Here is a 27,814-nt window from a genome sequence, read left to right on the forward strand (position 1 = left end):
CTGGACAAAGCTGCAAACAGGGCCTGATTTAATAAAGCTCTCCTAGACTAGAGAAGATAAATTATCATTTGAGATCCTGGGTAACCCAGCAAACCTGGAATCGATCTGGTCCAGAATTTACAATTATTAGTAAATAATTTGTATTAAATCCATTTGATATTTGCTGGATCACCCAGGTTCTCCCATGATAAAAATTATCCCTATTCTTGCAGATCTTTAATAATTCAGCTATGTCCAATCCAATCATGTAAACAACAAACTCCTGTTTACTCATCCCATCTGCACATGGATAATTGAAGTAAATATTATAAACAATTTATCAACTCAAATTAATGAATCAGCCCATGTGTAAACACAGGTTCAGCACCATACTATTATAACTATTAAACTTTTTTAAAGTACCAACATGTTATGCAGAACTGAACATTAAATAGGGGTTGCAAGTGACAGACAGATAAATACAATGACACTGATACTTATCCACTGACATCCAGCTCCTTCAGTTGAAGCAAGAAAGTGTAAGTTGCTACCCTGCAAAACACACACAACACAAATACCTTTATTTTTGTTTTTTGAACTAATGTTTACCTTTCTGCTTACCTGATGTCCACCTGATCCACTGCTAACAAATGCGGGAATGTTGTCCTCCACCGGTCAGATTCCTATTTGAGCCATTGATGGTTGATTGTTCCTGCACTAGACATGTTTCCTTCTGACATTATTGTTCATACAGATCAGTGTTTCTCAACCAGGGCTTGGTGGAATGCTAGGGTTCCTCCAGAGGTTGCAGAGGTTTCATGAGCATTGGGCAATTTGTGGCAATATACACCATAGTGTATACCATAGTCTTTTTGGCTATCTGTATACGTGGCATTCTTACCACTGGTCATTTTTCCCATTGACCACCATATGAATTTACTGAAAGATATCAATATAGTAATTATAACAGGGGTTTCCTGAAGACCTGAAATCTATTTCAAGAGTTCCTTTAAGTTAAATATGTTGGGAAAGGAGAAAGGCTGATATAGGTCCACTATATAAATATATATAATTAAAAAAATATAAAATAATAAAAAAATTATGAATACAAATTTATATAATTAAAAATGAACTAAATTAATGAAAACAATAAAATAAGCTCTTATTTAAAACAGCCATGCCCTCACATAGATGGGAATTATGTTTGCTATATTTTATGAAGTTGAAAAGAATCTCATTAACCTTTAACTTTAATTGCATTTTCCCTACAGTAAAGTAGATACTATATAAGCAAAACAAACCACGGAGAACAAAAAAACAGGCTATTTATGTCATGGTATAATGTGTACATCTTGTCAACATGTCAAAATGTTCTTCATGCATCAGTGCACTTTAATGACTAGTTTACCTTAATTATTTCACCTTTGTGAATTAATATGTTCTAAATTTAGCTGCGTTTCCAAAAAAAATGAGACCCTAAATTCAAAAAGGCAAACTTTTAATTTGTAAATATTACAACAAAGGGTATATATATTATAAGAACAAACAAAACATGTTATTCTGACCCAATGGGCCTGATTTATTATAGCACTCGAAGACTGGAGAAGATAGACTATCATGACAGAACATGGGTGATGCAGCACACCTTGGGTTGATCCTGCACCAGATTCGTTCCAGGTTTGCTGGGGACAATTTTTTCCTTTGGCTTGAAGGACTAAAAAAGTATATTTTGAAGTACTCAAAGTGGCCATCTTCCTTTGATGTCCACATCATGGCTTGCGTTTCAGTTAGCTATCCTGTAGTGGGGTACACTCAAGAAAAATCTATAAAGCTAATGTCAGCATGACATAACTTTCCAGGACTGGCTGGCATGGGCATATGTGGATTATACATTTCTTCACCAAAGATTCACCCAACTTTTATCCAAAATTTACACTTTATTTACTATAAAAATTAGAAAAAGGTACAAATAAACATTTTATTTATGATTCATTTTTAATTAAATCTAATGTGAAGTAGTTTGGGTGTGCACAATTCTAAATAGATCCCTCAGTGGTTTCAGCTTTATAATAGAATTTCATAACATGAAGACCCAAAATGGAAATAAAATACTTAATAAGAATAAATACAATTAATTAATCACAAAAGTTTGCTTTATGGTTGGAGGACTGGTCAGCTAAGTACAGGTCAAATGATAGTCATCCAGTATATGTCGAACAGTTTGCTTGTTTTGGGTGAAAATCTGCCACCGATTAAATGATCAATCAGAAGCGAGCACAGCAAGAACAGAACAATGTTGTGTGTACAACACTCATTCAACTGTCACTGGAAACAATCACAAAAGTTTGTTTTCTATTGACATCTATCTCAAGCCTATGTGGATGGTTTAATGCTGGTTTGGAACAAAAGAAGTTGAAAATGTTGAATGTTTTATTCTTCAGCACTAGATATCTCAAAGTGCAGCTGGGACTCAGTTAGTTAACAACTTTTTCACATGTAACTCGACTTACTACACAATAAACAAGAACATACATCAAACTGCTATGTGCAATCAGATACCCTAAGGCAGCTACATAGAAGGAACATACCACATTCCATTATATTCTGCAAACCATCTTACACAATGCAAAGGTGAGAAATTTAAAAAAAGTGTTAAATAAGCACCATCCCTAGCATTGTGATTGGAGATTTATAACTCATAAGTAATGTTCTGAATATGTAATATTAGCCCTGGAGCACAAGTGACAGATCAATGAATGTAAAATACTGTCCTCACAAGGATGGGAATTATAATCGCAAATAAATGAGATTCACACCCTAGATATTAATTTAAGGTAGGCTAAATGCTATATATTTTATAGGGTTGGCATTGGGCCCAAAACATGTTTATGTAATGTATTTTTTTCAATACATTATGAAATAGATGAGCATACACATTTTTTCATAGTACCAAACTAAATAAAATTCTGGGCGAAAATAAAAAAAAACTACCCACTTACTCTCCTCTAATTTATTCCATGGGGGGGTTTTGTTATTTAACCTTCAGATGCAACTTGTATTGTCACCTAAAGCTGTCCTCCAGATCCTTTGCTAGCACTGGGCTGCTCCCAAATGTCACCTCTCCTAGCTTCCAAAATTACCCCTGTGCTGGTCAGCCAATAAGAAGTAGGAACCCTGAAAATGATACCCCTCTACTCTCTCCCTCTGTAAGCAAGGTAGAAGAAGAAAAAGAGAAGACTCAAGCATTTTTTGACCTGGGTTTATTTGAATAAAAATGGCTTTCTGAATGTTTTTTTAATTATCAGTGATTGGTTAGAGGGAGGTGGTGGGAGGGGTTTTGTATATTGACCAAGGATCAGCTTTAACCCACTTCTTAGTCTAAAAAAGTCAATAGCATATTTGTTTCTTTTTTTCCCAGGTAACTTAAGTCTTCATCTTCTTTTAATTTTTACACTGTATTCATCTGTATATAGGAAATTTGATTCCAGATGTGGGTAACATGTTACAATTGCCATCACTGTTGTTCATTTAACCCCCTAAGTATATCTGGGGGTCTATTGTAAAAGTAAACAGCATGGAGCATACAATTTGGCTGCTAGTTGTGCACATTATATTAATAACTGGTTGTGTACATTAGGGACTAGCCAGGGATTAGGATTCTAATGTATATAGGATTCCCAATGGCTGGTGCTCCTTTGTAATCACTGTAATAATGCCCCAATAAACAACATAGTAGGAGATCCTTAAACATAAAGGAAAGGTTGATGGATTGACTGATGGTTGTTAGGGGGTATGCTGCCAAAAATGAAGTGCGAGGTGTGGTTATACATTATTTGGTTCTAAATTTGGGAGCGACTAAGGATAAAGCTTTGCACTTGGCTGAACTATATTTGGTGACAAATTTAGGTGTGGTAAAACCTATACAAAATAAATATACAGTAATTCAATTAATTATCTTCATACTATTTTACGCTACAATATATTTTATGGTAGTCCCTTCCATTTACCTTCTGTGGCCCTTAGTTTCTCTGGAACAGAGGCATGTATATGGAGCCAGTAGGAAATGCCTTTTGCCCCCCCCCCCCCTTTGTCCCCCCAATAAAATCTTATACCCATCATTTAATGTTGCCCAGTCACACATAGTTATCACCTTACTCTCTATGAACACCAATTTCTCTGTAAGAAAAGGAAAATGTAACTGCAAATGTCAAATGCAGCCCCCAGGTGAAAAAAGTTTGGACACCACTGCACTAAAACATTCATCACTGCAAGTATATCTTATTCCTCTGCTTTTCTTTGTCACAGCACAGGGTTTATGGCAAATTGTTTGTCCACCCATGCTTGAAAGTTAAATCCATCAACATTTTGTATGTGCCTGATTATCTTCCCTTTAATTGGAGCATCATTACATTGATTGCAGTGAAGCACAGAATCATAGCCAATATCCTCAGTGCCCAGTCCAGTTCTAAGGGTCAGTGGGACTATGATGTGGCTGGAGGGAATTTTTCCAATATTTACTAAAATTAAAGCATTTCAGTTGCTACACTTCTGTGTTAACCAAAAAAAAGACCAGGCAACTCTGCGCCATTCGGATGCTTGCAATATGGTTTATGTTTGTGCCTTATTCTACACTTGTTATGCTATGTTCTTCTGGACCAGTTTACAGTGGCTATCACTCTTGCACTTACAGCACTAGAGTCCTTGGACATCATCTGCATTTTGATTGTTTGCTCTCCCCCAGGCACTAGGGTTTCTTCCCACATGCCTAAAACTTGCTGTTATTGCAGTTATTTGGCTTTCCCCCAACATTTGTCTTAGACTATGTTGTAGTGCTGGTTGATGACATATGGCTATGGTAGGGAGATTATATTGTGAACCCCAACAAAAGGGCAGTTAGTAAAATGGCCGAGGACTTTGTAAAGCATTGCATAATATATTGGTGCTATATAATTATAAGTTAATTATAATAATAATTTTTATTGGTTGTTGTGGGTGGTCCATAAAAACACAGAACTCCCATGAACAAACATCAAAGTGACTAATACCTCCTTGCTTATTTCCGATTGCTTCCACTGGACCATAGGGTAGTTAGCAATGTCTTCTAGAGTTGTTTGTCATTGGCTAGGTCATTCCACCATTCTAGCTTCTCTCTATATAGTTTTTTCATCTTTGGTTGCCTTATTGTTGACAGCTTTAAAGGTTCTAATCTAGAGCTCTAAATTCTATGGCTCTGTCTTGTTGTGTAGAGTATGTCCTATAATGTTCCACCTCTTTTCAGTCTTTATTATCTGTTGATTTGTTATTTATGATATCTGGCTATCTTACATTTAGAAATTTGGTTTCACCTAATATTCACCAAATGTTTACCAAATAGGTTTACATATTTTTCATATTCAATTTACTAAGAAAATGTGAAAATGTTTTTACCCATTATTCAATAATTTTTGAATTAAAAGTATTTCAAAGTAGTGATACTAACAGGTTAAATAGAAATTGGAGGATCCCTCTTTAATATTCCATATAAATACCAGATCGTGTTTGCAAAGCAACTCTGAAGCTGGTGTCTTGTTGAGGGTAGAGATGAAGGATTCCCAGGTTTCAAAGAAAAGAGTCTACTGCTGTTTTTGTAGGGAGGTCTCAATCTTTTCCAAACAAAAAAGAATATGTACTTTGGTTAGGAACAGATGCGTAGTCAGCGGTGTGGATCAAAGCCGGTAGCAGCTTGTAGTTTTAATACATTTATCTTTCACATCTACAAAGCATTAGTCTGCCAAACAAGTATCATCTGCAAGTCGTTGCAAATATCATCTGCAGGTCAGACCTCTTTTTCTTCTTTTAACTACTCATTTCTTAACCTGATCCAATTCTAGCAGAATAAATGTAGGTGAGTCGTGTTGAACTCCTGCATGCAGTGACTTCTTCCAGTTATTGAAACTCTTTTCTTTAGATATGATTTGTTTAAGCTTTAAGAAAACCAGTCATCGTCAAGGGATTTTTGAAAAAAAAGATATTCTCCACTCCAGTAAATCTATTTTACATTTTAAAATTGCAACCCTTTCCTAAAGCATTTTCATATATCATGGTTGTTCTTTTAGATGGTCAATCACATACCAGCAGTAGGGCAAACCCAACCTATCACCACATTTTTTAATTTTATATAAAAGGTATAAAAAAAACAATTTAATGTTAAAAACATTGGAGCCATCCCAAATATTATGAAAGGTAATTTTCTCTCATTATGAAAATAGGATCGTAAGATATTAAAAGCATGTGTAGCTGTAATAATGGCTATTAAATCAGCTTATACTATGTAATTACAAATGGATATATCTTATCCATGAATGTACTCACTAATATCATCAATTTCCCATTTAACTATTAAATATCCTATACTGGTAAATGTATTCATTAATGCTGACAATTATCAAGCAGTTGAAAAACTGGTAGGGGTACATGTTTTTCTCTATTTAAATAATAAATTATATCACTAATAACATCTCATACTGTTAAATACTTTAATATAGATTGTGCCTTGAACTGACATATTTATTGGAGCTTCCACCTATGTCCCTATAAAGATCCCCTCCCTGCATACTTGCATGCTGTAGAGCCAACCAGAGGACCTGCCTGACACACCTAGGTGCCACCATTGCTCAAACCCTTTTCAACTGCTGTTGGTATGACCTGAAAACTCAAGGAAGGCTATGTGGCCCAATACTGACAACATGGCTTCAACAAAGTTCAGCAAATTACCCCAAGCAGGCTAATAAAGCTAAAGATATAGCAGCCCATCCTGAAAAAATATGGCAGAACACCGGGCAAGGAGAAAGTTGGTGTTGACCTAACATTCCTTTATCTTCAACCTTCTAAGCCTGCTGACTTTGTTGGAGATCCCAAGGAAGCACCCACCTGTTCCATCTTGGATGCATAAAGTACAACACCTGAGTTCATCCCTGAGCACTGCTTATCCTCTGAGTATCCCCAACCCATGAATGGAATTACTTTCAGCAGTAAAGGAGGGGATGATTGCTAGACAATCTGATCAACAGCCAGGGGGCTTTTAAAGAGGATGTCTCTCTTTCACAAGCCAAATACAAATCTGCTTTTGAAGGTGGGCTTAGTGCATTGGAAGACCATGTGTGCCCTATAGATAAAGATTTCATGCTTCAAAACAGAAAATGTCGAATTAATGTTCACATTGTAGGCATGCGGTGCTAAACCCAGCCAAATCACAGATCAACTGGCAGGTAATCCTATTCTTTTCCAGATCCTTTTGAAAGCCTTGGATTGCTGGGATATAAATGAAAGATCCCTTAGACCATCATGTGACTCAACCTACCTTTAGTTATATTTTCCTTCATACAGAGGTCTTGATGGGGAGACAACATGCAGCACATTAACAGGTATTTCTTCATTTTTTGACCTACACATCAGTTTCATGTAATTAGTCCTGTAGAAAACAGGAATCCTACCCCCTCCTTTGCAATTTGATATTTTGCATGCCAACATTTTGGGCAACAGTTTTGCCTTGGCAGACTGTTAACCCATGTGATCCCTTCTGATTTAGTTCCTCATTGAGCAGCAGGCTCCCCATTTCTTTCCAGTAATTGCTTTTTCGATGTTGTAATAACTGTTGTGACTGGGTGAAATAGCTCCTCTGCAAACCAACGTGAGCTACCATATCTCAGCACTGAATTGTGCCATACATCCACCTAAGCCACTACCAATCAGGTATTTTATAAATGGTTAAGTGGGTTTTACTTTTGTTTAAACTACTTTTGTTTAAGCTAACCTAAACAGGAAAAGCTTCCTGTTTAAGTTAGCTCAAACTCAAAAACTTTATAGCTTACATAAAGACCAGGGCTTCTACTCAGTGATGTGATCTAATCTAGTGTGTGATCTAGTCTAATGAAGTGATGTAATCTAGTGTGATATAGGATGAATCCTAAAATGAATCAAGAAGCTACACATATGTTCTTTAAACGCAGGAAAGTTTCTTCAGCCAATTCTCATAATCAGGGTATTCAAAAGCCCTATCCAGCATCACAGACTAAAAGAGTAAAAAGACTGGGGAGCATAGTTATGGACAATCTTTAACTCAAAACTTATTGTGGCTTTTTATAGGATTAATGCGTTGCCTTTGAGAGCTAAGCTTCCTTGGATGTATGTCAACACATTGGGCATGATTTAAAAAAGTGCTCCAAGACTGGAGAAGTTAAACTTCTGTGGGGGAACTTATAGCAAACTTGGATCCAGGTTTATTTGGTCATCCAGGTTTTTTGCAATGTGAATTATTATTACATTCACTAACTTAAGTATCATTCACAAGGTTATAGTAAGTGAAGTGTTTATATTCCTTTAATAAATCAACACCATCATCATAATATGTTTTGCTAATAATTGGTATTGTCCTTTACAAACATCTGTTGCAATACAGGTAATAGCAACTGTCAGTCACCTTTATTGGACTTGTATATACGCCTGTACAACTTCTCATCACATTGTTATCCTTTATTAATTGTTTGCTCAAACCCAGATGCATAAGCAGTATTTAATCATTATAATTTGATTGTTTTTTTTGCCATCACTATGAAAGTTTAGTAACTGTACACAGTAGATTCAAGCTATGGTTAATTGAATATTTCCATCGCTGCACAAGTGAGCCAGTCTTTCAATTAGCTTTTCTATTTCCCTTTCTGATCCCTTTTAGACTTTATTCTAAGACACAAAAGTCATACTTGGTCACAGTTTTTTCCTTTTTCTTCACTTTTCAGGTTACAACTAAAGAAAAAGTCCAAACACAGACTATATCCGGTTAATCAGCCTTCTAGATGGTATCTGCCTTCAGACCATAAGTGTTACAGCTTCAGGTCATTTTCTAATTTCTATGTTTTAGTTCAAGGGTAGTGTTATGGCAGAACTAAACCCCCTGCTTAATTATCTTCGTTTCAGGGCAGGCATCTTCCTTCTGCTTACGATCTTTGGTCATCTTGATTGGCCGTGCCAGTGATCATACAGGTAAGAACGGTTATTACAGAAGGGACATCACCTGTCTCTTTTTGCAATATCCACCTGCTTCATTACACATTTTTTCTAAGTGGGACTTTAGTTCCACTTTAAAAATCGATGACTGGTTTAGTAAATGGGAGTGCTAGGGATCAGAGATGGATGATGTTGAGTGTATCTTAGTTTTTTCAATCAACATTTTATTCTTACCCATTAAGTACAATCTATATTTTAAATATTGCCTGTTTTACTATACTATATTGGAGTGTTTCCCAATCAAGGTTCTATGGGACCCATGGGTTCCTCCAGTGGTTGTTGACCTCTCAGGTCAGTTTAACTGACACCAATAGCCAGCAATCTTAGAGGCATTCTTCCCCCTGACCACCATAATCATATATTGTGAGCTGTGGATATAGTAATTATAGCAGGGGTTCCCTGAAGACCTGGAAATTATTTCAAGGGTTCCCATATTATAACACGGCTTTATAGGCTATTCCAATGGCGATAGACAATAAACATGTATTATTTACACTCTGTTGGCTAATAGGATTATGGGTTTGTCCCCTGAACCGGGCATTAAATGGGAACATCAGATTAGGTAAAATGTTCTGCAACTTGCTACATGGGCTGTGTCTGCTAGTTAGGGTTTGTTCAGACCTGAGGTTTTCTTTTACAATGGACCAAATAGGTCGGATTGTTATCCTTCACTTGACAGGTGGCAAGAGAGGGCAGCATTTCCATGCGGTTTTCCGAATGTTCAATGCAACATCCAGGTCCACCTCTGCTGCCTCTATAGAGTGTTTTTAAAGGCTTTACAGGCATTTGCAACTGTCTGTACAGGTGTTTTTCTCATGCCTACAGCATGTTTCATTATTTATTTTTTTTATTCTGACTTTAAAAACTTCTAAAAACACAGATATAGACATTGCAAATGCCTGCAAAAATCAGTGATCCTGGACTCAAAGCTTTGCATAGGGATCATCTAGGAGCTGTAACACCTGCGTTTTTATTACCGCAGATCTGAACAAACCGCTACAGAAACAATTACTACTACCAAAATTCACATGAACATGTTTTAGCTGGTATTAGACTGTAATAAAATAGCTTAACTTAACTTTGTATATAAACTATAGCTGCTATCAGACAATGGAAGCCTCTGTTGGTGCCAGTTTGTACATATTACATAGTTACATAGTAAGTTAGATTTCTAAAAGTCCATCAAGTTCAGCCACTAAGGAAATTAGGATATCCCAGATAAAAACCGTATTGACATAGTTGATCCATAAATTAACAATGTCTTTGTGATACTTGTCTGAAATCCACGTGATGATTTTGTTCAAGCCTTACTTGATCGGTGTCTTTGATGGGATAGTTAATTACATTAGTCATTTGTGTTCTAAAGCTTTGTGCCTTAATTACATGACTATGATCTGCCTTGGTTATGCTGTACACAAGGTAGACATGCAATGCTCTCATAGTAACACAAGAGGCAGCATTTCCCTAAAATGAAATCATTTGAAGAGTGTTAGCAGGACATTGAATTTAACCTGATTCATTTTATTAACATTACCAGTAGTTACTCAATAAGCCAATGCATGACAAACAGAATTACAGAACAGTAAAAGTAAAATTAGAGATCCAACAAAAGAAGAAATCAATTTTACAAGATAGGGATATTTTATATGCCTAGCCTGGTGAGTAGGTAGATATAATATGAGGAAGAGAGAGAAAAGACAGTCTTTTGTAGGCAACGTATATGTTTATATAAAAAACTTAACTTTAATAAATATTTCTGTTGTTCATCTAAAGCTAGACAAAGTCCTACTGTGCTAGATCTCTGATAACACAGTAATACTATGCTTGTAGTATATACAGGGGTTACATCACAGTAGCGGTAGAGGTTACTTACTGTGTTTTCTGACGCCTACAATCAGCAGACACCAAGTAAGCATTTTTTTTTCTTCTTTCTTCTTTTTTATATACATTATTTTTCATTACCATTGCACAATCATTTGATCCTTACCACCATTTTTTGTATTTATATTGTGCACCGAATGGCAAATGTTACTTATGTTGTATCTCAGGAAATTTCAATATTGTTTTCAATGGAAATCTATTTCTGTGTTTATGGGTATAATGTTTTTGATTATACTGATTATATCATTGTGATTTCAACCTCTAAGGTCTCCCAATCCCCTGAGGAAGCCCCAAATGGGCGAAACACGTCGGGCAGTGGAACTCTTCTGATTTCATGTAACATATCTTTCACATGCGATGTAACCCATGAATATACTACAAGCATAGTATTACTGTTAGCAGAAATCTAGCGCAGTAGGACTTTGTCTAGTTTTAGATAAACAACAGAAAGTTATTTTTTTTTTTAAACATATATGTTGCCTACAAAAGCCTGTCTTTTCTTTCTCTTCCTCATATCATCAGTCATCATCAGTATTACAGAACAGGTAAATGTTGGGCCTGACTTATTAAATCTCTCCAAGACTAAAGAAGATAAACTATCATGGGAAAACCTGGGTGATCCAACAAACCTTTCATTTTGCCAGAAACACAGTCCTAGGAGCTAACATCTTTCTGTTATTTTACCTTTCTAAATCCATTTTTAATGCTATGTTTAATTTAGTGAAATTGTAATTCTAAACACTGACCTTCTGTGTCCAGGTTAAAGCAGTGCATAAACTTATACATTTTTTTTTACTGTTATCCAGAGCTCCATTGGAGAAATTGGACTACTTCTTGCCTTGTTGTGGTAAAGTAAGAAAAAGCTGTTATCCCCATCAGATTTTTATTTTTATTTTTGTTTCCTATGCAGATTTATCCTGACATTCTCTATGGTTAAACCATCCTCAGCAGTAGTTTGTTAGTTTGTTCCACCTGAAAGAAATACCCCTTTTGGACGGCTGCCTGCAGCTCACCCACATACCACAGCTAAAATACTCCATACGAGAAGACAACACTTTGTCTTCCCCTGCTGAATCACTGTCATTTACTTCTACTAAGACAGACAGAGACGTCATAACCATTGTGCTCATGAAGGTCTTGGAATAAACATTTCATGCTTCTATTACACCATTCACTCCACTGGGACATCTGGAAACACCAGCAGGTCTCCTTTTACCCCTGAGGAAGTCCGGTACAGGTGAAACGCGTCGGTGGGACACCTTACCGTCATCGCTAACCTAGTATGATACTAAACAATATTGACATTTTTTGTGAAACTAGTGATTATATGTTAGCCTAGGATTCATTTATAGAGACACAGCTCTTATTCGTTTAAAATTATGTTGCTGGAACAATACATTTTTGTGTTTTTAAATTTACCTCTGGTTGCCCTTCAAAAGCCTGGCTTTCCCTCCCTCCTCCTCTTCTCTTCCTCCCACAGATACACCATCCTTAGCGGGACAGGAAGTGAGGATAGAATTCTCACCGAGCCCTGAATAGGAGTGAAAACCCTGCAAATATAGTCCAATCCTTCTCTGCCCAAAACTTGTGAAAAAAATGTCTTTATTGCCTATTTCTTCGTGTATGGGCACCATTTACCATTTGTTGTCCACATATAGTTACAACTGCCCATTTGTTACTAATGTATGTTCATGACTGCCCATTTGATGCTTATGTATAGTCAGCATTGCCCATAGGTTGCTCATGGCTCATGTATAGTTACAATTGTCCATTTCTTGCTGACCTTTTGTAACCATAACATATTTGTTGTCAAGGCATTGTCTGTTTGTCGCCTGTATAATGCCACAATCCCTGTTTCCTGCCCACACATTACTATGAGTTTCCACTATTGTAATGACTTTTGTTTCTTTTGTTTTTTTTATCAAATATTTTTGCACTTTTGTTGTACTATATTTCTACAAACAATTATTGTTCCTCTATTTTTACAGTTGCTGTGTTCTGACCTCTAGACCAACCTACTCATATTCTGGTGTCTAGATTATCCTACATATTCAGGGAAAGGTAAACCCCGATGACAGCTCAAGTGTCATTAGGATTTTCCTTTCCCCTGCCAATCACAGAGCACTAGAGGTGAATGAATAGGGAGACTTGTCCCCATTTAGCCTCTAGTGGCCAGGGATCCTGTGTGACTGCTGTGTTCTCTATCTCTATCCCAGAACACATACTATAGTTATGCTAGGGCTGCAAGAGCAATCAGGAGAACGGAGACAGCTCCACTCCCCTGATTGCTCTTGCAGTTCTATACAGTCAAGAAAATAACCCAACCCCCCCCCCCCCCCCAAGACTTTATTGGTGTTCGAATTCAGCTTTCAATCACCCAAAAAATATCAGCCCAATCAAACACTGAGCTATTTGACCAACACTACAACAGACTTGTGGCTTAGGGGCCTTTTATTATTATACAGTATTTATATAGTGCCATCATATTATGCAGTGCTGTACAAAGTCCATAGTCATGTCACTAACAGTCCCTGAAAGGAGCTCACAATCTAATGTCCCTACTATAGTCATATGTTATTAATGTAGTCTAAGATCAATTTAGGGGGAAGCTAATTAACCTAACTGCATGTTTTTGGGATGTGGGAGGAAACTGGAGTACCCGGAGGAAACCCACACAGACATGGGGAGAACCTGCAAACTCCATGCAGATAGTGTCCTGGCTGGGATATGAACCTAGAACCTAGCGCTGCAAAGGCCAGAGTGCTAACCCCTGAGCCACCATGCTGCCCTGGAGACCTTAATGCAGCAGCACAATTTGCACCTCCCTATGTCTGCCACTGGTTATAGTATTTTATTACATCATAAGTATTTAAGTATAAAAAGTATCCCAACACAACCGATAGGGAACAACCACTGTGCTTCCCTATCAAGGAGAGTACAGTGGGGTGCAGCTCACTCATCTTCATTTCTCCCTTTTCCATAGAACAGAGCAGCAATTTGTGTTCAGCTGTAACTGGAATCACAAAAGTTTATTTACAGAGGGAGTGATCTAATGTCCATCTGACATCTATAGGTGAGTAAGCCTTAAGTTTGAAACCTTGATAGCAGCTGGCTCCAGGTTAGAGATAAGGAAAATATGCTTTAAAGCTGAACTAAACCATGACCCACTTACCTATCCAGCAATGATCTTCAGCCATCTTATTTGCTGCAAGAGAAGCTGGGAATGCACAGCTCAGCTCATATCTCAGCGTAATCAGAAAAGTAAGATGTGTTATTGCAGAAGGGGCATTGTCTGTCCATTTCTGCAAAAACCACCCTCCTGAATCTTTAAAGTTTGCTAAAGTAGGACTTTAGTTCCACTTTAAACATGTACCTTTCACAATAATTGTTCCTAAAACACATTTGCACCATAGGAATGTGTTTTTGTTTTAGATACCAATACACTTCAAGCTCAAGTAAACCAAGGAGGAATCTCACACACCTCAGTTTTAATTGAAGAGTATTCCTATACATTCAAATATTGTCATAAACTGTTCTATATACTTTCTTTAGACTGACAATGAGCCCAAAATCATTGTAGAAGAAAACCCAGTCACTAAAATCCTAAAATAGTCTAACACCTGAATGTAATTTCCAAAAACATTTTCCAATTTTGTAAATGCATGCATGCAGGAATAATACATACCAATCCTGTAATCAAAATCCAAGTTCAGGCACTTCTTGTCATGGAGTGATGATGATCTGTCATTGTCTTCAAATTGCTGTCCTACTTTGTCATTCTGTCACATGGGCTTCCATTAGAGACACAAGTTACCAAGGCATGTTCTGCCATTGTCACTCTCTGGAAGCCTGCCCTGAGCAATGACTGCTGCCAATGCAGCTCACTCATGTAGATGGAAAGTGACAGCAAAGTGGCTGAACGAGATCACCAGCACTGAGAAATTTTTATGTGGTATGGTTCTACTTGCCTTCCTGACCACCCAACAATGACATTACCATGTTCAGAGGCTTTGCAATTAACTTGCAAATTTCTCCACTCACAAAAATTGAATTTTCACTGAGAAATCAGCGTTACAATAATTGTCTGCCATCCATACTCAACATATCCATCGTTCCTGAACCCCGGAACCACAGTCTCTGCTAATAACCTGCTTGTGCTTCCTTTTCAATCTCCATTGTCCCCAATTCCACTGACTCGCTCCTCCTCTCTCATTCTGGCTCTTGTCCACCTTCACATTGACAGAGGAGTGTGTAATCATTTATGTGTACCGCAGTTCTGCTAACACTTTCCTCACACTTCCATTGTCCCAGAATAACCTGATTCAACGTCAGCCAGATGTTTTGCTGGATACTTGTTTTAACATTTATTCTTCTTCTGTAGGAGGTCCTGATCTTGGCTCTCATGCTGCTCTTTCATAAATGGTCAGTTTTGTAAATGAGTGCATAAATGCTCTATGGGGAGCACTATACTCTGGTTTTTACATGTTTGGCTATGACTGTATACTTTTATAAAACTTTATTAATTATGGAATAATCACCAACACCTTTTGTAAGTTGAAAGATTAACGTTTGCACACATTTGATACCCATGATACTTTCCACACTTCTCTCCTCCACATACAGACCCCATGTTCTTCCTACTGCTGTCCTGCACATGGATATTATAGTACAAGTTGACTATCAAAAAGTCCGGATTTTTTTACCTACACACACAGGCCAGTCTTCCTCTCGCAACAGTAATTATTTGTTTACTTCTCAGATTTTCTTTTAGGTAAGTATGACCGTAACTGTGTATTTTCTTTAACTGTTGAATTTAATGGCATCAAATAGTTTAGCTTTGATAACTAGGATTTCTTGTTTGGTCTTAGATTCGAATGAAACAAAAAAACAAAGAAAAACAAAGAAATATTGTTCCCCTGTTAAGCAAATTGTTTTTTTTTTTGCCTTCCTCTGGACTAACTATGTCTTATAGGGTTTTTCATCTGGGATATCTCTATTTTCCTAGTGGTTGAACTTGATGTATTTTTTCAACCTAACCTGCTATGTAACTATAAGTAACTATGTGAGCTGATCAATGAATCAGAGCTTTCACAGTCTTTGTCGGGCACCATTAGAAAGATCATTACACTGGGGAATGCATTTTTTGTTGAGATAGATCTTACATTTGTTTTTTATTCATTTTTTGGTGGTGAATTCAGGAATAACCCTAGTTTTATGCTATCACGTGCAGTTTTCACGATACAGGGTACCCTCCATTTTTATAAAAAAACATACAAATTTTACATGCAATAACATATGTACTGTTTATTTAAATTTCTTTAGTTCATACAAAGGATTCATTGTTACTCTATGACATTTTTTTACAGTAAAACATTTGAAAATTTTTCGGGTAAGAGGTTAAGGTAAAAATTTATGCTTATAGTTTTTCCTGGAGTGTTCAGTGTTAGGACAATCCCGCCGGATGCTCCAACAATAGTCAGCCATCATATGTACATCCCATCTACCCTGATATCATCCTTCCATGACCATCAAATCTTGGTGAAATCGTTCACCTTGCTCATCACTGACTGCACCAAGGTTTTCCGGGAAGTTGGAAAGATGGCTATGCAAAAAATGAACCTTGATGCTCATATTGCAACCAAGCATTTTGTAGCTCTCCAAGAGTTTCTGGACAGTTTCTGTGTAATTATTTGCTCCTGTGTTTCCAAGAAAGTCCCTGAGATTGGTTTTGAATGATAACCAAGCATTATTTTCAACCTTTTATTTTAGAATGTTTGGATCACCTGGTTTTAGGGCAGGTCTTGGAGGCCAATTCCTTTTCATCCAATGCCTCTCATGAGCATTAGGGATAGGGATACTTGGTGTATCTGCGTTGCTGTCCAAGAAGGAAGCATACCATTTTAGGGTAAACACAGATGATCCAATTGTGTTGGTGATATTGCAACAACTTAATGACCCTCTTTTTGGCTGCATATTCTTCACAAAGAGAAACTACATGGCCAATTGGTACCGACCCAAATATATTGCCATTGTGAAAGAACACACAATTTAAGCTCTGCTTTGAGCTATCGATTAATAGTCACCATTCCGTTGAGTTATAGATTGGAATTCCCAATTCCTCCATTAAACCAGGTATGTTATGGCAAAACACAAAGCCACTGTCAGTTCTAAAGTACTGCAGAAATGCAATTTCCCTGGCTCGAAAGAACATTACCTTCCTTTTTCAAGTACATTTTTCTCACGCAGTCTTTTTGTCGGGATCAAGCTGAAGTTAGTAACTGAAAGTGCAGCAACAGATTACAAAAACACAGTATAATAAAATAGTACGAGTATAATAAAGTTTGAAACACAAAATCATGTCAAATTAATGATCTAACTAAATTTAATAACAAAAATCACGCTGGGAGTTCTGAAGCCTTCTTCGATAGTCCCAAATCACGTGCCAACTCACTCAACTCATGATGATCAAATCCCTTAGGAACAAAGTCCTCTTCAATTTCAAACTCTTCATTGTTGTCACCTAGTTCATCGCCATAATCATGTTCTTCAAGAGAGGGTAGTGTAACAAACCGGAACTGGGATTTCATCTGAATGAGCCACTGGGTGTATAGCTGATGGTAGACTAGGATACTCTGTGTTACATTTATTTTTCTTGTTATATCCTGAAGTTTTCACTATACAAAACTAACAGTCACTGAAATGATTTCCTGTCTTTAGACACCATAGGTGTACCAAATGGCATCTTATCACATGTTCCCTTTGTCCATATCCGTAAACCCTCGATACACTGTTTGCACACCTTATGAGGGGCCCAAGACTTATCTTGATCACAAAGTTTAACTTTGAAATATGCCAAATAGGCTTGCTCTACAAATGTGCTGATGTTTACCCTTTGATTCGGAATGGTGAAACTGCCACAGATATAACAAAATATATCAAGGTTGTTTAGGCACTTACAACGAGAAACAGCAGAGCCAGACATGATCTCAAAGCAAGGAAATACGTGTGTAAGTAGAAAAATACATTTTGCTTATTCAAGACGTAGAGCAGCGCACAACCTCTGACCACACTGTCCTGCGTGTAAATGAATAGCCTATAAAAATCCACGCTACAGTACTTGCAATAATAAAAGCCGTAGAGAAAAACCCTGACGTGATAGAAGAAAAGTAAGTACACTTTCAGAATCAGCATACATGTTTTAGTGTAAATAAGCTTAAAATTAAAGTCAACAAAAATTTGTTCAAAATTGTTCCCCATTGTTATTTTACAAATGTATTTATCGTTTTATTAAAATTTATATTAATGGTCCGAGGGATTAAAAATGATGAATTAAGTGGTCTGTGAGGTCGGAAAGGTTGGTGACAGCTGTTTTAAATCATATAGGAAATACAGTCCTGGTGGGGCATAGTGGGAAGGGGCATGGTTTTACAGCAGAATAATTGGCATTTTACCCAACATTTTTTAATAAAACTGATTCATTAGGTAAATCAGTTAGTGACTCCTGCTGTGGAGAACCAATGGGTACTGATAGAAATGATATAAAATACATCTTTATGTTGCAGAAGTCAGTTTGTTGTGAAATTGCAGATTTAAAACAATTTTTTCAAATAGAGTATGAAACCGAAACAGAAAATTAGTTGCTAAGTGAGCCCATGGTATCTACAAGCAAATTAACTGTGGGTTGGTATCTATTTACTGCAGGAATATATATTTTATTTTAAGTATAATTTACAAGTAATATTTGTTAGATAATGATTGTGGTAAAATGTTTTGTACAAGCCAGTATTGATTGGTATTTCTGATTAATAGTTAACATATAACCCCATAATCAACATTTATAAAACATCAGTATTAAAAATGCAGAACATGTTTGCACATTGCATTTAATAGTTTAATGATGACTCTTTAATAAGGAAAAGGAAGCAATAGGGTGTAACACTATTATACAGTGACTGTTAGAACTATGTCCCCTGGCAGTTGACATGGGGCTACCGGGGGCACAGAATGCAAGTGTCTCCTGGCCCTCACTAGAGCTCCCTGCAAGGTATGATGGGCCACTAAGCTTAGTGACCATCGGACCACTTTGCTGCTGAGAGAACACCAGGTCCCCCAAGCTTTTCCCATCAGGGACGAGCAGAATAGATGACTTGGGTGTAGGATCAGGTACAAGGTAGGCTGGAGTCTCTGTAAAGACTATATAAAGACTATGTGGGTTATTGCTGGGGGTTATCCTAGCTTTCTCTGTGGTGGATGTGATATCTGCTATTGGTATATGGGCAAAGATAATATTTATTCTAGACACATTGGCAGCATACTGTATATTATTTGGCATATGGTTTATTTGTTCATATTTTCATACTTTCACTATTTTTCAGTTAGTCTGGACCCTTTTATTAAGGTCTTATTATTTTATCCCTCATTGGACAGATCAAAAGACAGAATCTCATATTTCGAAAGCTCATGTTTGTACCATTGCCTGAAATGTATTCCACAATTAATCCTAAACTGATTTGCAAGCAAGTATCCATGTATTATGTAATTTAGATGGCCATCAATATAGGTTACACATTGAATGTTTTCTATGTATGCAATATAAAAAATACACTTAGTGTGGCTCTGGGGTCCATCTATTCTTTTAAGAAAAACATTGACATAGCTGTAGTTAGAGATACATGTTGGTGGGCCCCTGACCGTGACATCTATAAGACCACATATATTAAAATGAGTTCCGCACTTTGACAGTACAACAGCCTTTACGCTTGTGGAAAGGCTTCCCAGAATGGCAGGATATACTTTCTTTTGGCCATATTCTATCCATATTTTTATATGTATGTATGTATCTATCTATCTTTGAGTATTTACTATACTGTATATTTATTACACATACACCCTTTTGAAACAACAAAGAAACATAACCAATTTTTCAGAAATGTATTTATTTTTAAAAGGCATGTACAATTCATGACGCATAATTACTGTCTCCTTGCATCAAAGTAAAACCATATTAATAAAAAGAAAACACAACTAAACAACGCATCAACCCTTCATTGGAATGGTTCTACTTTGCCATATGTAGCAACTTTACTTTGCGTAAGTTTACTTTGCATATCAGTAATAATAGTAATTACAAGCAGTTAACATGTTATCATTGCAAGGCAAATGAAAATATATTTATGCTAATTGTAGACTTGTTGAAACATTTAAGTTAAGGACTGTCCCTAAGCAAATATGTTAAATGCCTTTTAGTTCACTTAGATATCCCTTAAAAATGAAAACTTAATCACATTTTTCAATGAAAAAATAGTTAAAAGTAGTGTAATCACCTGTGATTTGTCTCGCATTGATTGGCCACACGCCAGTTAAAATCTGGAATTGGGCTAGCAGTCGGATAACTTACTTTGTAGACTGCTGATGTACAGGAGAGAGATCAGGATGGGCATGACTAGTTTCTTGAGATTAATATCAAAATGATGACCTAATTACTATTTTGGAATCAGAAATTATTTTCTGTATTGGGGCAAATTTACACACCAAATTCTTGTCTCTAGGGTAGCCTTTTCACATTCAAATAACGTTCAGGTCTTGGGGAACCCCTGCTATAATTAATATATACACAGCTCACAGTATATTAGCGTGGTGGTCAATGGGAAGAATGTCATCATTACAGATAGCCAAAAAAAAAATTTGGTGTCAGTTATACTGACCTGAGAGGCACAAATTGCTCATTGCTCACGGAACACCAAGCAACCTCTGGAGGAACCCCTGGTTGGGAAACACTCGTCTAGGGTTTTAGAAGCAGATATCAAATGGATATTTAAAAAAATGATAGAAACTTAGCAGCACATGGGCTCTAAGACTAACATTTTGGCATTGCAGTACTAGGTTCACAGCTTCAGATCGGGATATTATGTGCATAGACTTTGCTTTCCTTGCTTTTAGGATCCACTAATTCAAATCTAGCACTGATATGCATGTTTATATTTAAATCACATACGTGCATTAATAGAGATAATCATTTACATTACCCTATTAACCTATTGAAATCTATTTGAATGATCCTGTATTGTTTGGCCTTGGATTCACAGAAATCTCAAGATGGTTAGGAGGTGCTGGGGTTGACTGAGGAGACTTAGGTATTGAAGGAATAGCTCTTGGTTTGGAAAAAAACTTCCTGTATTAATGAAGCTTTTCCCCAATCCAAATAGAAATGTTATAATAGTTTGGTGCTCCCCCATGGTGTCACGGGGAATGCTTAGCACTTTTTCCAGCCTCCTAGAAAACAATAATGGGAACCCCATGCAGGATCTTTGTCCTAGGATAGTTCAATATTTCTATAAAAAAAATATTAGTCTTTATGAACATTTTCCTTCGGGGTGCATTTGAACAATGTAACTTTACATATAGTTAAATGCTTATTTTTGCAGAAATGAATTGCAGAATAGGTTACAATGTCTGAAGTTCCATTGACTTTCTCCGAGGCTGTTCCTGTCTTTCTTCCCAATCTTCTTCTACTTCTATGGTAGGTGTTTTTCCTAATAAAATTGCTAGTTTCTCCCGGAAGGTTTGTTCTTGGGGACATAACACATAATTGTAGATCAGTGATGCGAGTATGGCTCCCACCAACGGTCCTATCCAGAATATCTGCCAAAGAATAGAAAGATTATATAACTCAAAATGTAAACAGTCATAAAAACAAACCTATATACTCATGCATTCTGTGCATGATCCTGTGTTGATGCTGGTGTGTCTAGCACTACACAAAAAAATACATATTCACACTTCAACAAACACAAAACTCATAAACATTACATTTGGAAACATTAAAGGGACAGTAAATGTGTAGATTAAGGTCCCACCAAGAGAAAAAAATATATGGCATTCTAGTTTTCAATAAAACCAGGTTGGCCTTTGAGGATTATAATCCAGAGCCCCCTGTTTCCTCTTAGTCCAATATTGCCAAACATTTCTGGTGGATATATGAGGTCATTTTCTTTCTATGCCATAGAAAAAAATTTTCAATTCAGTTAAGAGGTAAAGACTTACATCACCACTTGCAACTTAAAGCATTTTAGAATTCCATTTTGGGGAACCTGAACCTTGACATTAGATGCTCTGTGCCTGATCAGCTGTTGCAGTGTTAACAAATTTTATTTTTCAAAATTATTTATTGTTCAATATATTTTTATCTTGTTTTAGGTTTTTACTTATTAGCTTATATTGTGTTTGTTCTTAACATTGTATGTTATGTTTAGTTCGTATGTATACTGAAACCTGAGAAAACCTACACTCCATTATGGGTATTACCTGTGTTTTTGGAGAAGGTTGGGAGCAGGTTATATATTGCAATATGTAGTCACTTGCCTGTTGTTATGATGCAGGTTGCATTTTCTTTGAATTGCAGCTAGAAGCCAGTAAAGACTAACCCTAAGAATCCTATTGATAACATATCTGTACATAAATTTGTGGGTCTGTAAGTCCAGTTTGGTCATTATGAGGGGTTCCATTTCTCTCCTGATAATATTTTAATTATTTTATACTTTTGATAATGCAACAGGAGGTGAAGCAGCACACAAAGGTGGCTCCAGTGAGAATCTTGTGTGAACTCGTTCTGTGTGTAGCTTTTCTCTACAGGCCTTCGCCTAACTAAAATATCACTTTGGGTGGACATGCCCTTGAATCACCAAAGTGTTTTATTATTCATTTGCGGTTGAAGGAATAGGAAACTTTTTTTTTCTCCTATGATTTCATATTATGTTTTAGAGGTTAAGATTAGATATGAGAGATGTTGTGGAAGTTGCTGATGCTATCAATGTAACCCAGTGTCTCTCAACCAGGGTTCAGTGGAACCCTGGGATTCCTCAAGAGGTTGCTAGCGGTACCTTGAACAAAGAGCAGTTTGTGACTCTCAGGTCAGTTTAACAGGTACAACAGATATTTTTGACTGTCTATAAGAGTGACATTCTTCCCACAGACCACCACATTACTGTACTGTGAGCTCTAAATATAGTAATTATAATATTAGATATATGTCCAAAAACAATATAGCCGTCTCACCATATATAGATAACCAAGACACAACATAAGGCTGTAATATGAGCAGTCCAACCTTCGACAAATTTATCCATAAACATGCACAGTAAAATCTGTATAATATAGATTATCAGCTGCTAAACCGTCTATGCTTTGGCGCTAGTATGAAGAGCTCAAGTCTTAACAATTTAGGTTATTTGCTTATGAAGCGCAATATACATTCAAACAACAACAAAGTGTAACTTCACTGAAAGCTGTGATCAATACAGCAATAGGTCTGATTTATTAAGCTCTCCAAGGCTGGAGAGGATACACTTTCATCTGTAAATCTGGATGATCCAGCAAAGCTGGAATGGATCTGGTCCAGGATTCAAATTATTTGCTACCAAATGACTTTAAAAAAATCCATTGTAGATTTACTGGATCACCGAGCTTCACTGATGAAAGTGTTTCCTCTCCAGCCCTGGAGAGCTTTAATAAACCGAGCCCAAAGACTCCTTAAACATCAATCAGACTGGCAATACTAACACTCATAAAGCTGTTTTAACACTAAGATATATAGCAGGACTGGCAAACTATGGCTGGTGGAGTTGTTAATCAAGCTTGTCAAATATTGGTACAAAGTTGTCCACTGGCAAAAAGGGTGGCCAACAACACTGTTTCCACTGAAATTGAATGAAGGTTTTCTTTTCCTTTTATGTAATGGCTTTTACCTGTAATTTACACGTTCTTACAAACATTTTCCATCCATCTGATCTTGGCCTGGCTCGTCTGTTATTTTAAAACTCATTGTGGCCCCTGAGCCAAAAAGTTTGCCCACCCCTGATATATAGGAAGTTTGACAATAGTGTTCATTCAGATCAATAAAGCCTTACCCAGTGTGCATCAAAATTTCCTACAATCAGTGCTGGTCCGAAGGAGCGAGCTGGATTCATGGAACAGCCAGTGAAATAAATCTAGATCCAAGAGAAAGAATTGTTAAAAAATGTAGATTCTCAATATGAACATATAAGTGACCTCAGTGACATAATATTGTGTATTTTAAATATAAACTTATCAGATATATTGCCGATTTCTACAATAATATTAAGATGTAGGACCAAAAGCCATGTGAAATTGACACGTTCTGGAGAATCCAGAAGCCTTTTTTCCAATGAAATAAGACTCTCACACATACATTGAGACCGGATTTCAGGAGTTTGGTGGGATCATCACGTCTCCATATTGGAGGGGCCAGTGCAGGACCACATTTGCTGACTTTATTGTCTTTTTTCTATGATTAACTTTGGCAACAAATTCTATGTTTACTGGCTTAATAAAACTCTACTGGATGGGAGATGTTTTGCACTTAGATGGAAGAGGGCCCATTAAAAGTTTTACTGGAGTACTAGCTGCATGTCTGATGTAAAACTTACAAACTTTGCATGTTGTACACCTAAAAGTGTGTTTTTGTGAATGAGCATTTTGTTGTTTTTGGTGTTTTACAGTGACTACCAATATCTTCAAGCAGATATACAGTATTTGTCAAGAAAGTTATTCCAGCTCCCTTAACCTTTATTAGTTGGTCTGTAGTATTACAATTTTAATTTGTTATAGGTCACTTTACCATGTTTCCCCTGGTACCTGCTGGGGGGAATAACTTGAATACACTTATATTTTAACATACTTTAAAAGCTGCATGGTGTCTCCTTCTATCTGAGGTTTTTAAACTGGGAGGAAAGCAGATCAATGCATTATAATCAGTTGGCTCCCAAGTTGGCTACTTAGAATTTTTAAAGATCAGACTAAAATATATTAGTAAGCAGTAAAATTAAAATGTTGATGGTAGTGAGTAAGAATTATGGAGCATTTCACATAAATGATGATAGGTTGTAAAAGCTAATGGCTGCTTCACATACGATCTGACATGCAAATTATTTCCTTTCCCACTGGGTTCCTTCTGCTGGGATGACAAATTGTTTGACGTATTGTGGAGAGACCTGTTTATTCAGTCTAATCAATGGCTTTTGAGAGTTATTACACACCAATAATGAATTTCCATGCTGATGGCTGAGAACTTATCTAAAATCCGTATATCGGTTGCTGGCATGGGTTTTATTTGCTAAAGACACTAAAAGAGCAGTAATCATATTAGAAGCACAGTAAACTTTAGCAGCCAATCATATTTCTGAGTTTTATTTTAAAAAACAGGAGTTCGTGGCATCACAATCTATACCCAACAATTCTGCCTGCACTCTTTGTAATCCAAGTGCAATAAAATCCAAACCTAATATCTGTAACCCTCATAATGATGATCATTGGAGTCATTTTCACATATCATTGACGGACAAAATTGCAAAGAATACTGTGAGGGGTTAAGCTCAGGATCGCCTTTGCTGGGGTCAAAGAACACTTGTCTGGTTCATCCAACTCATATCACACACCGAGGTTTAAGTGTTAAGCTGACTTGTAGTCAGGTTTATTTGAAGGTTGCAGCTAGAATATCAAAAATAGCAAAAGAAAACCTTGCCTGTCCGGCACTTACTATACATCCAATGTTCCTGTCTATCAACTGGAGGGCTTCTCCCTGTCAGCTCCAAACAAAGCTATCAGCAACCTTGTACTCAGGTTTGAGTTCATTCACACAGACCAACTTTCTGTGTCCCCAGGCAGAGAGCTTCTCACAGACCAACTGTCTGCACCTCCAAACAGAGTTCTCCCACACAGTCCACAGTCTCTCCAAGTTACACTGAGCCTGCACAGACCCCTGTCTGTGTCTCCCCAAATTAGGCTCCTGACTGAGCTCCTGGCTCTGTGTTTTATCCCCACCCTCAGTGTTTCTTCAATAATTATCTCACAGGTGAGAGTCTTCCACCTGCTACTTCACACAGGGGAGGAATCTTGGGCAAATATACCTCACATAAAAGAGGAATCCTGGGCAAATATATCTCCCTTCCACCTCCAATCCTGCCTTGGTGTCACAATACTCAAAGGAGCGATGCTTTTGCTGATTCAAAAATCATAGCTATGGGAGCAGGAACACCATGTTTTTCTGTATATGTGTCCCAAAGTAAAAAAAAAAAAGACTTTAGGCATATATTGATTACAAGGTAGAGAATGTATAAACAGTAGCCAGGGCCAATCTAATCCTGTTGATTGGCATAGCCTGATGCTCTGCACTAGTGATCATTGGGTCTTTAGGGAAACCTTATGATAATACAGAAGCAGGATGCATTTAGGAATGCAATTGGAAATTTCTGGGCCCCATATTAGGTAAACTTGCTGGGCCCCATGTAAAAAAGTTCAAGCACTGCAAAACTCAAGCTGTTTTATCAAGGCCCAGTACAGAATTAGTCCTTGTCCTAACCCCACCAATAGAGGCCCTGCATCTATTATTAAACATATTAATTATACATCTTGTAACAGAGCCCATCTACCCCTCCTCTCTTATTGAAATTTGAGAAAGAGGTGCTAACTATGTTTGTGTCTACATTGCTGGTTGCAAAACAATGACTAGTAGACAGGATGGGGAAACGGTCTGTTCTTCTTGGGCTGATATTTACTCTATTTAAAGAAAACTGGATGGGACTGAATTGTGAGATGTGACATGTATCCACCCATGGTCCTTGGAGGAGATGGTAATACATTTCAGAAAATTTTACTTTTATGCAAATTTTAGTGACTGAGTCAATAAAAGTCTGTAGAGTTTAATTAGCTTAGGTTTAAGTCAGTTCAACTTGCATGAAATTTTCATGAGACTTCCATAACAGTTAAATCTTCTCTTTGACCAGACCTAGTTTTGTCAATGTCTACAGATCCCTGTCTATCTAACTCAAAGCCATAAAGATATCACATTTCCTTACTTTGGTGATAAACATAAAATTTGTTTAAACCGTGTCCCGTATGATTGTTCAAAAAGGTGTTTTGCTTTCAATGTAAAACATGTCAAGGTAACTTCTGCCAATATGCAATACAAAGAAGAACGGCCACAGCCTGGAATGACGTGATTCATTTTTTTGCAGAATGATTTGCCAAACTGCAACAAGCCAAAGGAGCACCCATCGGTTTTGCAAATGAACCATCTCATCTCGCTCAGAGAGCAATTTTTTTTACCTGTGTCCTGCATGTTATTTCTCTTTGAATATTGGTATTTACAGACATAAAATAAACCTGCTTTGTGGAAGCCTGGACTCATTTTGTGATCGGGATAATATCAGAGCTCCAAGATTTTTTCATAGCATTTAAAACAGTTGTAAGATTATAGATAAGAAAAAGCACGAACATAAGTATAAAGTATATTACACAATTGTAATATGTCAGGAATTGCTTATGGTAAGAGTTCAGAAAAAAAATTCAAGTTCAGATAACAGTATGGCAGATTGCCTAAATGGAGTTATCTTGTGGTGAGAGGAATTTATTAGAAATAATTTGGAGACAGTTATAAAACAAGAATAAAGAACCTGAAGCAATCAGGTCAACAATCAGGTAAATCAGCAATCAGGTGAACGTCAATAGCTATTTGCACTTGTTCACTTTATGTTCTTGGATGTACTAGCTGGAAACAAAACAAAGCTCAGATAATGTCCTGATTTGGTCCTAGCCTCTGCAATGAAGGTTTACAACCACAACCTTACAATGCTCAAAAAAGAATGAGAAATGTAAATTCCTAAAACCTGATATTGTGCATAAAATATTATTATGGTGGCAGATTCTTTTTAAGTTTAAAGCCAAACTCCAGGCAAGCATCTAATATAGTGTTTCTCTACCCTTTTAACATGGGAGAATCCCTTAAAGTAACTTTCAGGTCTTCAGGGAACCCCTACAATAATACCTATATCCACACAGTTGGAAGAATGCCTCTTACATTGGTGTCAGTCTGAAAAATAGCATTAATATTATTAAT

General features: G+C 36.9%; 1 protein-coding gene across 1 annotated transcript in view; it reads right to left on the reverse strand.

The window, feature by feature from the left end:
- Window positions 1-21,216: 21,216 nt before the first annotated feature.
- LOC140343612 (aquaporin-5-like) overlaps window positions 21,217-27,814 on the reverse strand; it is a 14,326-nt gene continuing 7,728 nt past the window's right edge. The window contains exons 3-4 of the mRNA XM_072430407.1: window positions 23,808-23,888; window positions 21,217-21,543 (exon numbers count right to left, since the gene is read on the reverse strand). Coding sequence (XP_072286508.1) covers window positions 21,346-21,543; window positions 23,808-23,888 — 279 coding nt within the window. The 3' untranslated portion in view covers window positions 21,217-21,345. The remainder of the gene's footprint in view (window positions 21,544-23,807; window positions 23,889-27,814) is intronic.

The sequence above is a fragment of the Pyxicephalus adspersus genome, chromosome 1 (genome assembly GCF_032062135.1).
Source record: "Pyxicephalus adspersus chromosome 1, UCB_Pads_2.0, whole genome shotgun sequence".
In the NCBI taxonomy this organism is placed as follows: Eukaryota; Metazoa; Chordata; class Amphibia; order Anura; family Pyxicephalidae; genus Pyxicephalus; species Pyxicephalus adspersus.